The 13,951-nt window shown below is 37.5% G+C and overlaps 1 protein-coding gene across 2 annotated transcripts in view; it reads right to left on the bottom strand.

Annotated features, from left to right (window-relative positions):
* The window catches only part of FAM72A (family with sequence similarity 72 member A), a 59,244-nt gene that overhangs the window by 41,464 nt on the left and 3,829 nt on the right, over positions 1-13,951 (bottom strand). The window contains exons 3-4 of one of the 2 annotated variants that reach the window (XM_021003042.2): positions 11,452-11,576; positions 3,142-4,823 (exon numbers count right to left, since the gene is read on the bottom strand). In XM_021003042.2, the coding sequence (XP_020858701.1) occupies positions 4,729-4,823; positions 11,452-11,576 (220 nt within the window). In that variant the 3' untranslated portion in view covers positions 3,142-4,728. Of the gene's footprint in view, positions 1-3,141; positions 4,824-11,451; positions 11,577-13,951 lie in introns of those variants that run through there. The other variant, XM_021003043.2, reaches the window with a different exon arrangement.

Here is a 13,951-nt window from a genome sequence, read left to right as displayed (position 1 = left end):
AGGGCGGTTTTCCTTGATAATTTCTTGAAAGATGATGTCTAGGCTCTTTTTTTGATCATGGTTTTCAGATAGTCAAATAATTTTTAAGTTATCTCTCCTGCCATTTATTTTCCAGGTCAGTTGTTTTTCCAATGAGATATTTCACATTGTCTTCTTTTTTTCATTCTTTTGGTTTTGTTTTATAATGTCTTGATTTCTCAAAAAGTCACTAACTTCCATTTGCTCCATTCTAATTTTTAAGGAAGTATTTTCTTCAGTGAGCTTTCGGACTTCCTTTTCCATTTGGCCAATTCTGCTTTTTAAGGCATTCTTCTCCTCATTGACTTTTCTTTTCTTTTCTTTTTTTATTAATTTATTTTGATTTATCAACAATCACTTCCATATGCTTTTGAGTTGAAAATTTTTCTCCCCCTTCCTCCCCCCCACCCTTCCCAAGACGGCGCACAATCTGATATAGGCTTTACATTTACATACCCATTAAACATATTTCCACATTAGTGAAGTTGTAAGTAAAAATTAAAACCAATAGGAGGAACCATCAGAAAGATGAAACAAAACTCAACAGAAGGTAAAAATAAGTGATAGCAATTCGACTTCCATAGTTCTTTCTTTGGATGTGGACAGCATTTTCCATCCTGAGGCCTCTGGAGATGTCTTAGAGCCTCGTAATGCTGAGAAAGGTTCAGTTTAACAATCTTAGTCATTGCATAACGTGGCTGTTATTGTGTACAAAGTCCTCTTGGTTCTGCTCACTTCACTCAGCATCAGACCATATAAGTCTTTCCAGGTTTTTCTGAAGTCAGCCTGTTCATCATTTCTTATAGCACAATAGTATTCCATTACATTCATATACCACAACTTGCTCAGCCATTCCCCAATGATGGGCATCCTCTCAATTTCCAATTCTTTGCCACCACAAAAAGAGCTGCTATGAATATTTTTGTATATGTGGGTCCTTTTCCCATTTGTTTGATCTCTTTGGGATATAGCCCTAGAAGTGCTATTGCTGGATCAAAGGGTATGCACATTTTTGTAGCCCTTTGGGCATAGTTCCAAATTGTTCTCCAAAATGGTTGGATCATTTCACAACTCCACCAACAATGTATTAGTGTTCCAATTTTCCCACATCTTCTCCAACATTTATCATTTTCCTGTTTTGTCATGTTGGCCAATCTGATAGGGTGTATGTGGTACCTCAGAGTTGTTTTGATTTGCATTTCTCTAATCAATAACGATTTAGAGCATTTTTTCATATGACTATAGATGGCTTTAATTTCTTCATCTGAGAACTGTCTGTTCATATCCTTTGACCATTTATCAATTGGGGAATGGCTTGTGTTCTTATAAATTTGTCTTAATTCTCTATATATTTTAGAAATGAGGCCTTTATCAGAGAGACTGGTTGTAAAAATTCTTTCCCAATTTTCTGCCTTCCTTCTAATCTTAGTTGCATTGGCTTTGTTTGTGCAAAAACTTTTCAATTTAATGTAATCAAAATTATCCATTTTGCTTTTCATAATGTTCTCTATCTCCTGTTTGGTCATGAATTCTTCTGTTCTCCACAGATCTGATAGGTAAACTATTCCTTGTTCTCCCAGTTTACTTATGGTATCAGCCTTCATATCTAAGTCATGAACCCATTTTGACTTTATTTTGGTATATGGTGTGAGATTTGGGTCTATGCCTAGTTTCTGCCATACTCTTTTCCAGTTTTCCCAGCAGTTTTTTTCAAAGAGTGGGTTCTTATCCCAGAAGCTGGGGTCTTTGGGTTTATCAAATAATAGATTACTATAGTCATTGACTACTGTGTCTTGCATATTTAACCTATTCCACTGATCCACCTCCCTATTTCTTAGCCATTAGGCTTTTTTTAAAGTGTTATTTTCTTCAGTACATTTTGGGGTCTCCAAGCTGTTGACTTGTTTTTCATGATTTTCTTGCATCACTCTCATTTCTCTTCCTAGTTTTTCCTCTACTTCTCTTACTTGCTTCTCAAAATCCTTTTTGAGCTCTTCCATGGTCTGGGACCAATTCATATTTTCTTGGAGGCTTTGGATGTAGGAGCTTTGACTTTGTTGTCTTTTTCTGGTTGAATGTTTTGATATTCTTTGTCACCAAAGAAAGATTCTGTGGTCTGAGATTTTTTCCTCTGGTTGCTCATGTTCTCAGCCAATTACTTGAATTTTAAATTCTTTGTTAAGGTAGTGGTCTGCTTCCAGTGTGGAGAATGTACTGTCCCAAGCTTTGGGGATTTTGTGCAGCTATTTTCAGAGATAATTTTAGGGACCTGTAAATTTTCAGTTCTTCCAAGGTGGTATGATCAAATGCAAGGTGTTTACTCCTTTCCTTTCCTGGCCTGTGCTCTGGTCTCTGAGTGACCACAAGCATTCTTTTCTGCCTTGGAACTGTGAGGAGGATTCCTTCTGCACCACCACTACAAGCTCCACCAAGCCAGCACTTCTCCTAGCCTCAGGACTGCCACCCAGAACTATGACCCAGATCCAAGCACAGGCAAGGCAAGAGAAACCTGCCTCAGTACCAGCAAAGAGATCCCTGCAATTTCTCTCTGATCAGCCACTCGATTCCCTCTCTGTTTGTGGGCCAAGAGCTCTGGAAGAAGGCTCTGCCCCAGGGCTGTGCTGGGACTGGGGCTGGGGCCAAGCTTCTTTCTCACTTTGGTCACAGAGCTTTCCTACTGACCTTCTAAATTGTCTTTGACATTTGGGTGTTGAGAAGTCTGGAAATCACTAGAGCTGCTCCTGATTCAGGCCCCTGAGGCCTGCTCCAGGTTTGCTGAGGCCTGGTCTTTGCCTGTGTGCCCACGCTGAACTGCATTCCTCTCCCAGCCCAGTGCAATAGACCTTTCCAAATCAACCATGCAAGTTGTCTTGGGCTGGAAATTTGTTTCATTCTGTCTTTTTGTGGGTTCTGCTACTCTAGAATTTGTTTAGAGCCATTTTTAAAAAAAGTATTTGGAGGGGTTTGGGGGAAAGCTCAAGCAAGTCACTGCTTTTGCCTAGGTAATGATTTTTTAACCATTACTGCTCATGACAACTACCTATTAAGGTGCAGAGGGGTTGTGATCTGTGTCAGTGAGAAAGTACCAAAAATTAATGAAATTACAGACTTTTAAAATAGAAATATTATTATTTACCAGTTTATTCAACCTTGAAATTGAGGAGTGAGGTCACATGTCCTCATCCAGGGTAAGTTCCAATGTGTGCTGGATAGATAGTTGATAGTACTATCTCTTGCATTCTATTATGTGCACAGTTCCTGGAGGAAGGACAGGTTTTTGTTTCTTTTTTGAAAAAGGATGTTAGTATACAACAATAGAACAGTATTTATTTGCAAATCTGTAATTCAGTCTGTCCTGGAATTACAATTGCCAAAATGCCTCCCATGGAAAACTTGTATGAACTGATGCAGACTGATATAAGCAGTACTAGGAAAAAAATATACACAGTAAGTATGATCATGTAAACAATGCTAAATGTACAATAATATAAACAATAAAGAGAAAAGAACATTAAAATGAAGGTGAATCCTGAGTAACTGTAATGACAAATCTTGGCTCCAAGGTAGAGAAGAAGAAAGGTAAAGAGGAAAGGAGAGGGACTATGGGTATAGAATATGATATATACTGTCAGACCCAGTGTTTAAGTTGTGTTGCTTAACTGTTTTTCTTTGTTACAATGAGGGGTTCGCTGGGTCATGGTAGGATGGATACCTGAAAATGATTGCGACAAATAACAGAAGGCATCAATAAAACATTTTAAAGCTTCCCATGGAGATATTTACAAAACTATGACAAACATTAGCTTTACATATGACAAGAATCCAAAAGTTTCCTGACTTCTTAGTCCTGAATGGCTTTAAAAATCCCTTCTTTGTACGGAATAAACTTGTGCAACTTATTAAGGGAAAGGCAAATCAGTTCTTAGTTTTACCTTTTTGTGTGACTTGAGGGGTAAAACTATTCACCTATTGAAATTGATCATTTATAAAGCAAGGCAAGGGAAGGGGAAAGAAATGGACAGAAGCAGTCATAAACTAGTATTTGTAATGGCTTCTGATATGCAACATCTGAAAACAGTAGGTATTGAAATCCCTTAAACAAACCCATTCAACTGACTTTCTTGGCAAGGAATCAAGATTATTCCTCCTGAGAACGTTACTACATGGGGCAAGTTTTCATTTACTTACTTGCTAATTCATAAGGATTCTTGCTCTAGAGCAGAGACATTTTTCACTAAAAGAAAATATGACTGTTAAAACCTATGAATACCTGACAACCTGCTTTATTATCATCTGTTAAGACTCAATAAGACTTGGATTATCTGTCAGGACCATTGCACTTATCCTAGCAATTTAAAATTAAAATTATTTGGCATCAAGATGGAAGCAAAATCTCCTTAGATTAGGAGATGAGAGAGCACAATGACATTTGAAGGAGAATGAGAACCATCTCCTATCTGAATTTAAGAATGCACCAGTATGAAAAAATCCAAATGAACTACTGGTAGTTACACAGAAACAAATCAAACTAAGGCCGTTGTTGAGTAAATCAATGAGTATATAATCTTTTCTTTCTGAAAAAACTGTCAGTAAATCCTTTGGTCGGTTTACTTACAGTTTTATAGTTCATTCATTAATATATTTGGTTTTGTGGTTTTTTTAAATAGGAGAGAGAGAGTTCTCATCTAGTATACACATTGTTGTTTCCATTCATCTAATACATTCCTCCTCGGAAACGTCTAATGTATCTTCATCTGTACTTTCTTCTGCTTCTGGCAAGTTGCCCCAAAGTAGAAGATTTACGCCTGAAAACAGAATGTCATCAAATTACTTAAGTCCAGCTACTTTTCGCAGGCTTTGGGGCTAGAATAGCCCCTACTGGCCGTCTAGTTTCACCCCGTCTCGTGTTGCAGATTCGGAATCTGATGTCCGTAGGGGTAAAATGATTTGCCTGTAGTTGTGTCAATAGAAAGTAGTGGAACCAGGAACTGAACCCAGGTTTTCTGCCTCCAGTTCCAGGGCTCTTTCCATTATACCACACCGATTCATTGGTCCTGATGCGAACTTAGCATTTTTTAAAAAATATTTTAAAATTGTAGTTGCTAGTCAATATAATTATCCCAGATTTAATTTTTCAAAAGTAAATTTTATACTAAACTATAGAACGATAGCTATTTAAAATTTAGGTATTGTATTTCAGTTAGGAATTACATTCTAAAATCCCAGTCATGGAAGGGATATTAAGGAGTCCATTTAGCTTAACAGTCTGACTACTTTCTAATTGATTTCCTTGGATTTTCAAGGCTGGCTATCTCACAGGATCCATTTTCTCCTCTTTTGGTGAAGTGCTTCATTTTGATGAGTGATTAAGTATCAGGACTGGCACATGACTGACACTGGCTGGTTGGTTTGTTGAGTATAGGGAACAGGACTGCAATGTGCACCCTCAAATAAAATGGAAATATCTGGAAACTTTGTTCTTAAAGGTATAAAAGGCTCTGGGGTCAGTCATGATATGATGCACTCTCAGAAAGTGGCAGGTTATATTCTAAGCCAAAGCGGGTACAATTTTTAGTAATTGTCATAGGATCAGATCTTAGCAATAGAAAGGCAGAAAAAACAGTGGCCGCCTTTAAAACCCGTTTGAGTCTCAGATACACACACATATACACACATTTAAAAAGAGCACAATTGGTAAAGAAAAAGAGTTATTTTGGACACAATGAGCACTTCAGATTCCATACATGACTTGAAAGCACTAAATTGGAAAAAAAATGTATGCTCAATTTTGACCTCTAGAGAAGCTAATGGAGATCAACAGGAGAATAAACTAGACCAGTGGTCAAAATGACTACTAAGCACAACAATGACTGGACAGTTCACAGAACTTCAGAGATGGAAGGGCTCCCAGGTCATCTAGTTTAAGGACCCCTTGAAAAAGGATCCCCTCTCCAACATATCTGATTTAGAGACCCAAAGTAGGGGGGAACCCACTATCCACTGAGGTGACTCAGTCTATTTTTGGATAGTTCTGACTATTTGGAATGTTCTCCTTATAATCAATCACAATTTTCCTCCTTTGCAGTTTCTACCCATTGTTCCTAGGACCTATGGCCAAGCAGAGCTCATCTAATTCTTTTTCAATCTGACAGCCCTTCTTCATATACATGAAGACAGCTATCATGTCCCCTGTCTTCTTCAGGATAAACATTCCCAGGTTCTTCAACTGACCCTTATATGGTATGAACTCAAGGCCCTTCACTAGCTGTGGAGACAATGCTAGATTTGGAGTCAGAGGCCCTGGGTTGAAATTATAGCTCTGCCTTTCACCATCTGAGTGACCTTGGATAAGTCATTCAACCTTTCTGGGCCTCAGTTCCCTAATCTAATGATACTGTGGACTCATGGGTGGGTTGATCTAGGGGACCTCTAAACCCTATGACTCTCTTTAACTTATCCCTGCACTTCTTAAGATTTGGTGTCCAAGTTAGATCAAATCTAGTAAGATAAAATTTAGCAGAAATCAATATAAAATTCTACATTTGGGTTAAAAAAAATCAGGGACACAATCAGAGGATAGGGGAGGTGTTATTAAACAATTGCTCTGGGGAAGACCTGCGGGTTTTTGTGGCTAGCAATATTTGATACTATAGATGTGGTCTGCCCAGATTAGAGTATAGTAGCACTATCACCCAGCCTGGGATGTTGAATCTGTCTTGGTTACTTTGACTTTCTTATCTGCTATGTCAATCACCATGTTGGCTCTTACTACTGAGCCTGTGATCATTTAAAACCCTCAGATCTTTTTCAGACCAGCTGCTTGTCTAGTCACACTTTGTCTTATTTGAAGTTGATTGTTTTAACCCAAATATAAGATTTGACACTTATCCCTATTAAATTTCATCTCATTACACTGGGCCAAATGTTCTGGTCTGTCAGATTTTTTTGAATACTGATTCTGTCATTCATTTTGTTAGTTATCCTGCCTGGCTTTACATCATCTGCAATTCAATAAGCATGACATCTACGCCTTTACCCAAATCATTAGTAAAAGGTTTAAACAGACATTGAACTATTAACGACTATCCTTTATTTCTAGTCATTCAAACAGAATTTCTGTCTAGTCTACATCTATCTTTTCCATAAGAATAACATGAGACAATAAAATGCTTTGATAAAATTTAAGTAAACTTTACCCATAACATTTCCCTGAGCCACCAGTTTAATAACCCTGTCCAAAAAAAGGAAGATTAGTTGAGTATGACCTAGAGTTTATAAATGCCACCAACAAAGTATACTTGGGCTTCACAAAGTCTTTTATGAGATCCTTAGAAGATGGAGAAATATGAGTTAGATGAGAGTGTATAATAGTTAGGCAGATTTGGAAATGGTTGAATGAACTCAGGAATAATGATAAATGTATCAATGTCAACCTACAGGGAGATTTCTAGTGGAGTGCCCTTGTGATCTATGGGCCTTCTATGTGTTTATCAGTGTCTTAGCTGAATGATTGATGGCAAGCTCATCAAGTCTGTAGATAACATGAAGCTAAGGGGAAGAGATAACACACTGGATGCCAGAATCAGGATCAAAAACGGTCTGAATCTAATAAGGTGAAATTTCATAGGTGTATGAAATCCTATAATTGGGTTAAAAAGAAATCAACCATACCACTAGAGGATAGAAGAAAGTGTGGTTAAAACAGCAGCTTTGGTGAAAAAGAGCTGTTTCTAGTGGATAGCAAGCTCAATTTGAATTAACAAGGTGACATGGCAGCCAAAAGTTAGTGACTGTAGGCTTTATTAATAGAGACATAATGATATTTATGTAGTGATTTTAAGTTTGCAAAGTGTTTTACAGTTACATTTACAGATGAGGAAACTAAGGCTGAGAGAGTTTAAGTAGCTTGCCTGAGGTCTCAAAAGTAGGAAGTGTCAGAAGCAGGATTTGAACTCAGGAATGCTAACTCCTGATGCCAAGTCTAGTGTGGCCTAGTCCAGAACAAGGAAAATGATAGCCCCTTTCCTAGTCAGACCACATGTGCAGTGTTGTGTTCATTTCTGGGCATAATTTCAAGAAGGATATTGATAAATTGGAGTTCATTTGGAGGAAGGTAATCAAGCTTTTGAAAGACTAGAAACCAAACCATACCAAGCATTAAAGGTAAGAAGACTTTGGGGGAAGATAACAGCTATCTTGGAGTATTAAAAGGGATATGGATGGGGTGGAGGTGTCTGGCTTCACAGAGCAGAGCTAGGAAAAATGTGTGGAAATCACAGGCAGATAGATTCCTAATAATTAGAGTTTTCAAAAGTGAAATGTGCTATCTTGGGAGACAGTAGCCATCCTAGAGTTTTCTGAGTAGAGGATGGATGACCACTTGTCCGAGATGGATTAGACTAGATGACCTTTGAGGTCTCTTCAAACTCTGACACACCATGATACGACTAATTCCATTTTGGACACATTGAGCTTGGAGTGCTGGATACTCAACTGAAGATATCTAGTTGTGAATCAGAAATCTGAGTCTGGTGCTCAGGTGGGAGGTGGGGGTAGGGTGAAGGTGGAGATCTCAATCAGGGAGTCATTCACATGGAAGAAATAGATGAAGGCATAGTAATCACATAGAGTATATATAGAGAAGAGAGTTTTGGGGAACTTCTACATTTAGAGATCAGGATGAAGAAGAGGTAAGAGTAGCAGTCATCAGCAGTATAATAAGGACTGCAAGGGTTCAGTTTTCATAGAAACCTAAGGAAGAGAATAGCAAAGGAGGGTTACATGCTATTGGGTAGCTGCAAAAGGAGTGAGAAGATGCTATTGCATTGTCAATTATGAGGTTGTTATGACCTTTGACAGTAGTTTCACTAGGATGCAGAAGACAGGATAGTGCAATGCAAAGAACATGAGGTTTAGAGGTAGAGGGCCTCAACCTGAATCCCTGCTTTGCTACTTACTACCTGTGGGCCTCACTCAGTTTCCTCAATTGCAAAATAAGAGAGTTGGCCTAGATGACCTATAAATGTTCCTTCTCAGCTCTAAATCTATGAAACTGTTACAGAAGTTTGCCAGGGGGTTTGGAGTGAGGAAATAAATGGATACTCTCCTTCTTCCTTGAGAGTGACTGAAAGGAAGTAGAGATCAGATACAGCAAGGTTTTAGGCCTAATATTTCCTTTTTGGTCAAGGAAGAGCTGATCATGTTCGAAGTAGCCAACAGAGAGGAAAAGATTGAAGATGCTATGGGTGGTGAGAAGGAGATGGGAAGAAAGAATGAGAAACAAAGAAAGTTTGAGAATGAGCTGGGAGGATATGAATGAAGTGGTAAGTGGAGAGTTTGGCCTTTCTAAGGAAAGCCAACATATCTTCTAAGACAGGAGGGCAAGCAGACAGAAAAGGTGAGCACATCTGGAGGGGTTGAAGAAGTCCATTTCTGTTTGTCTCCATTTGCCCAGTAAGTAGGAGGTAGCACTCATCTGAGAGTAAGGGGGTGGGACTAAATTTGGTTGTTTAGAAAGAGTGAAATCATTCAGCATAGGGAGTGTGATCATGAGATGACTAAAGACTGTAGGGCAACAGTGAGGACTGACTTAGGCTTAAAGAGCATGAATTTGTAGAGGACCTACTAAGTTAGGAAAAACTTCCCCACTTTAGCAATTGTGAAATATTAGGACAGGTTATCTAGGAAGGCTTTGGAAGCTTTTCTGGAACCTCTATAATAATGGAAACAAAAATCTTTCTAGGAGGGGTTATTGCCTGAAGTGGGGTTTGGGTTTAGAAGAGACATTATTTTGAAGTCTGAGATTTTCTAAGGTTTCATGGATATTCCTTTGATCCTGCTACCCAGGAGACTTGCAATGATAGTCACCATGCCATCAGAAGCAAGTTTCTAGAAAAAAAATTGCTTCAATTACAATATCAGTACTAGGAAGGATTCTTGGAGTCAATACTCAGGGACATGAAGTAGTTTAGCACAATTGTTTCAAAGGAGGAAAAATAAACTAAGAGATTGGATCTGACAGAAGCCGCACCTTCCTTTCTCTGTTAAGAAGGGAGGAAGGAAATCCTGTGATACATCTGTTTCTCATGGATTAGATTCTATGTGAATGGAAGAATGCAGTGCTTTTATCTTTGAAAAATTAACGAATATTAAAGTAAACAATAAAAAAAAAGCCCTGTGTTTTGAATACAGGAAAAATGGTATCAAAGCAAAAACTTCCCTTAATATGCCCCATGTGCCCCATGATTAGCACAAATATACATCTGGGGGCTTAAATTAGGAGCTTAAATCTCACATGAGGGAATTCAGATTGGCACTTAAGTGCAAACAGCCTGTTTTAACGACTAGATTCTTAAATTAGGACCTTGAATGATAGCTTATGGGAACCAAGCTTAGGTCCCAGATGATGACTGAATCTCAGCTATAGAAAAGGTGTGTGGGGAGGGCTCAGAGAGACACATTTTGGACACTGAAATAATTTTTACCATTTTTTAAGCCTAAGGTTTTCTTTCTCCTAAAAAACTCCACCAAACTTCCTAAGTCCAAAATATATATTTAAAAAATCAAGTAAAACTTTGGTGTTAGTATTGACTTAGACCATCAAGCTTTCTTCAGCCAAAATAGCATTAGACAATTAGAACATGTATTACATGACAGACTGAACGGCTCCAAGCAATATAAAATGTATCATGTAAATATCCAGAAAGCATTAGCAATGTAATTTCTTATGAAAGTAATTAGTAAAGGCAACAATTTTTTTAGAGTCAAATATTTACATTCTCTTCACTAAAGTATCAGAAGAAATGACTACAGTCCTTTTAATATGGGCAAATCACATCAAAACTGTTTGTTTTTAAATCTGAGATAATATATTAAAAAACAAAAACCTCACAGGAAATCAAATAGCTTTTAAATCTGATGCTCTTTTAAAAACTCTCTGGAGCAAGAATGTATGTAGAAGAACAGGCCAGAACAATTAATTTATTAATCAATTAAAAAAAGAATCTAGGCAACTTTGGACCCTTAGACAACAAAACACAAAAATGATAATGGACTTTTGCCAATACTCTCCATAAGTGAATGTTGAGAAAAAAGGATTTAAATTTCAGTAGAGATCTCAGGCTTTTATTTAATATAAGCAGGAAAATTGATATCTCAAAGTCCAGTAATCTAGGTTAGGGGGAGCTTCCTGAGAGAGGTTATTGTTAAAAATAGATTAATTTTTATATGCATGGTTTGCTCAATCTGCAATAACTTTTTTCCTTTATAGTAACTCAGGAACAAATGTTAGCTAGTAATTTTAAGTATTTTCATTTAGCTTTATTCTAACCCTGCTAAGATACCCCAAAAGAATCCTGTAGCTGACAACGGCAATTTGAATTATTTTTGTGTTTTATAGATAAGGTAGAGAAATCTGTCAATAACATTTCTTACCAGTGGAGTCTAACCGGTTGATACCAAAAACTGCCTGACTATGAAACATCCAGAAATGCCCGTTGTTGCAAGACAGAAGGCAGGGTTTGCATGGAACGATCACATGATAACCTACAATGTTCCCACTAAAACAGAAAACAAGAATCATCATCTTTTGAGTAATATTCATTCATTCATTCAATAAGTTATTTATTAAGGACTTACAAAGAGCCTAAAACTGTGCTAAGTGCAGCAAATAAAAAGACAACAATGAAACAGTCCTTGGCCTCAAGCAGTTTACATTCCATTGGACCTTCAATCAAAGCTACTTGAAGGGAATATTGTAAGGAGAATCTTAATTAGGTGGTGGACTTCACTAGATGGCTCCTAAATTCCATTCCTACTCTGAAATTTTGAGAGTCTGTGATGATAATGTATTAGGCCTAAGAGGGACCTCAAGGGTTTAATCCAGTCCTCTGATTTTACAAATGAGGTACCTGAGGACATGGGAGATCTAGGACTACAGTTTAGCTATCCTTCTGCAGCTCCAAGGGATACAAAGAAGGGAGGTATCTGGTAGAGATGTGACACTGGGGGGCTTATATTATGGGTAGATCTTCACTAGTAAAGCTAAGGAATGAATTCAATCAATGTAAACAGATTATCAGTATAATTTAGGCCTCAATTCCTTACCCTTTCTTGTCTCCTACCCCTCAATAATACAAGTTTTGGGGTGTGAATTCAGAGAACCACAGATTTAGAGGTGGAAAGGTCGTTAGAGGTCATTTAGCCCACCCCTTTTTACATAGAAGAAAGCTGAGGCCCAGCACTGTGTGGTGTCTCTTCCAAGGTCACACAAGGTAGGAAAGAATAGAATTAGGATTTGAATAGAATCCCTATGGTTCCTAGTCGAATATTCTTTCTTTTTTTTTTCCTTCTCTAAACAGTTTCTAGATTTTTTTGTGATTACTAAATATTAAGCAATAATTTAATAATATCCTTATCTCAAACACATGGTTTCCCAAATAATGCAATAAAATGAAAGCTCCCTCTAACATATTCAATCATATAATGCTCTTCAATCATATATGTCTTTTAATAAATTTATTTAATACATACTGTGGGGAAAATGGTTTGTCAATCTATTAATTACCTTAATGCTGAGTATAAGCAAGGACAGAGACAAGAAAATAGAATATATTCTTAGACAGCATCTAACCTAAAAAGAACTTCTAGAAAAGTGTAGTTGAACTATAATTTGAGAATACCAGAATATACATATAAAAAATTAAGCTAGATAAACTAGTACTCTTTCCATTAAGTCACATTGTTCTAATGATTGTCATAATTTTACATAATCATAGTGATAGGTACCATGTGTAACAAATTTGCAGATGACATAAAATTGGGAGTGACAGCTAAATATTTTTGATAATGAAATCAGGAAAAGTAGTATAGCACACTAGGCAGAATGCTGTTATTGGAGTCAAGAAGATGAGTTCAAATTCCGCATCTAATCTTTATTGGCTGTATGATGATGGGCAAGTCCCTTATGCCCTCTGAGCCTTAGTTTCCTCAAATTTAAAATGGGGACAATAATACCTGTAAGTACTTATCTCATACCATTGTTTTGAGGTACAAATAGAATAAAATAGTAAAGTGCTTTGCATATTTGCAAATGTAAGTTATTATTCTTAATATGACTGACTGGAATGGTAGGCTAAAGACAACAAGATAAAATTTAATAGCGATAAGTAAAAAGTTGTACCCTTTGGTTGAAAAAGATGTACTATATGAATAGTTGGAGAAGGTTTTGTGTGTGTGTGTGTGTATGTGTGTGTGTGTGTGGTTGGTAGGGGAAATGGGAGCACATAGTTAGAAAGTACTTTGTGTGAAAAAGATATAGGGGTTTTGTTAGATCAGATTATTCAGTTCAACAATTTAACTCAACCAACATTAAGTATCTACCGGGTACAAGGTACAGTGCTAAATGGTAGGTGGGGAGAACAGTGCTAGGTGATGTGGAAAGAAAGACAAAAACAAAAAGTCCCTAGCCTCAAGAAGCTAAAATTCATGGGGGATGGGGGAAGGAATGAAGGGTAATTACAAGATCAATATGAATCATCAGTGTGATGTGGCAGCCAAAAATAGAAAACACGATGTTGGGCTGCATCAACAGATGTACAGTATACAAGTGAAATGTATACCTGGAGTACTGGTTACAGTGCTGGGTGCAACATTTTAGGAAGGACATTGACAAACTGGACTGAAAAAGGGTGACCAGCAGAGAAGGACATGCTGGTTCAATTTAAGGAAAAACTTAGAGCTACCCCAAAAAGTAATGGGCTGCCCCAGGAGGCTTCTGGTGCCTCTTGTGGGCTAAGGGCAAAAGGAACTGGCAATAACGAGCCCAGAGAAGAGAGCTTGGCAGGAACAAATAGCAGTTCATTGTATATTAAGTGTATAGCTAAATACATATATATGGGCTAAATGACCTCTGACAACCTTTCCACCTCTAAAT

Source organism: Phascolarctos cinereus, unplaced genomic scaffold (assembly GCF_003287225.1).
Source record: "Phascolarctos cinereus isolate Bilbo 61053 unplaced genomic scaffold, phaCin_HiC Scaffold_5;HRSCAF=322, whole genome shotgun sequence".
Classification (NCBI taxonomy): domain Eukaryota; kingdom Metazoa; phylum Chordata; class Mammalia; order Diprotodontia; family Phascolarctidae; genus Phascolarctos; species Phascolarctos cinereus.
This window is presented reverse-complemented; position numbering and strand designations above follow the sequence as displayed.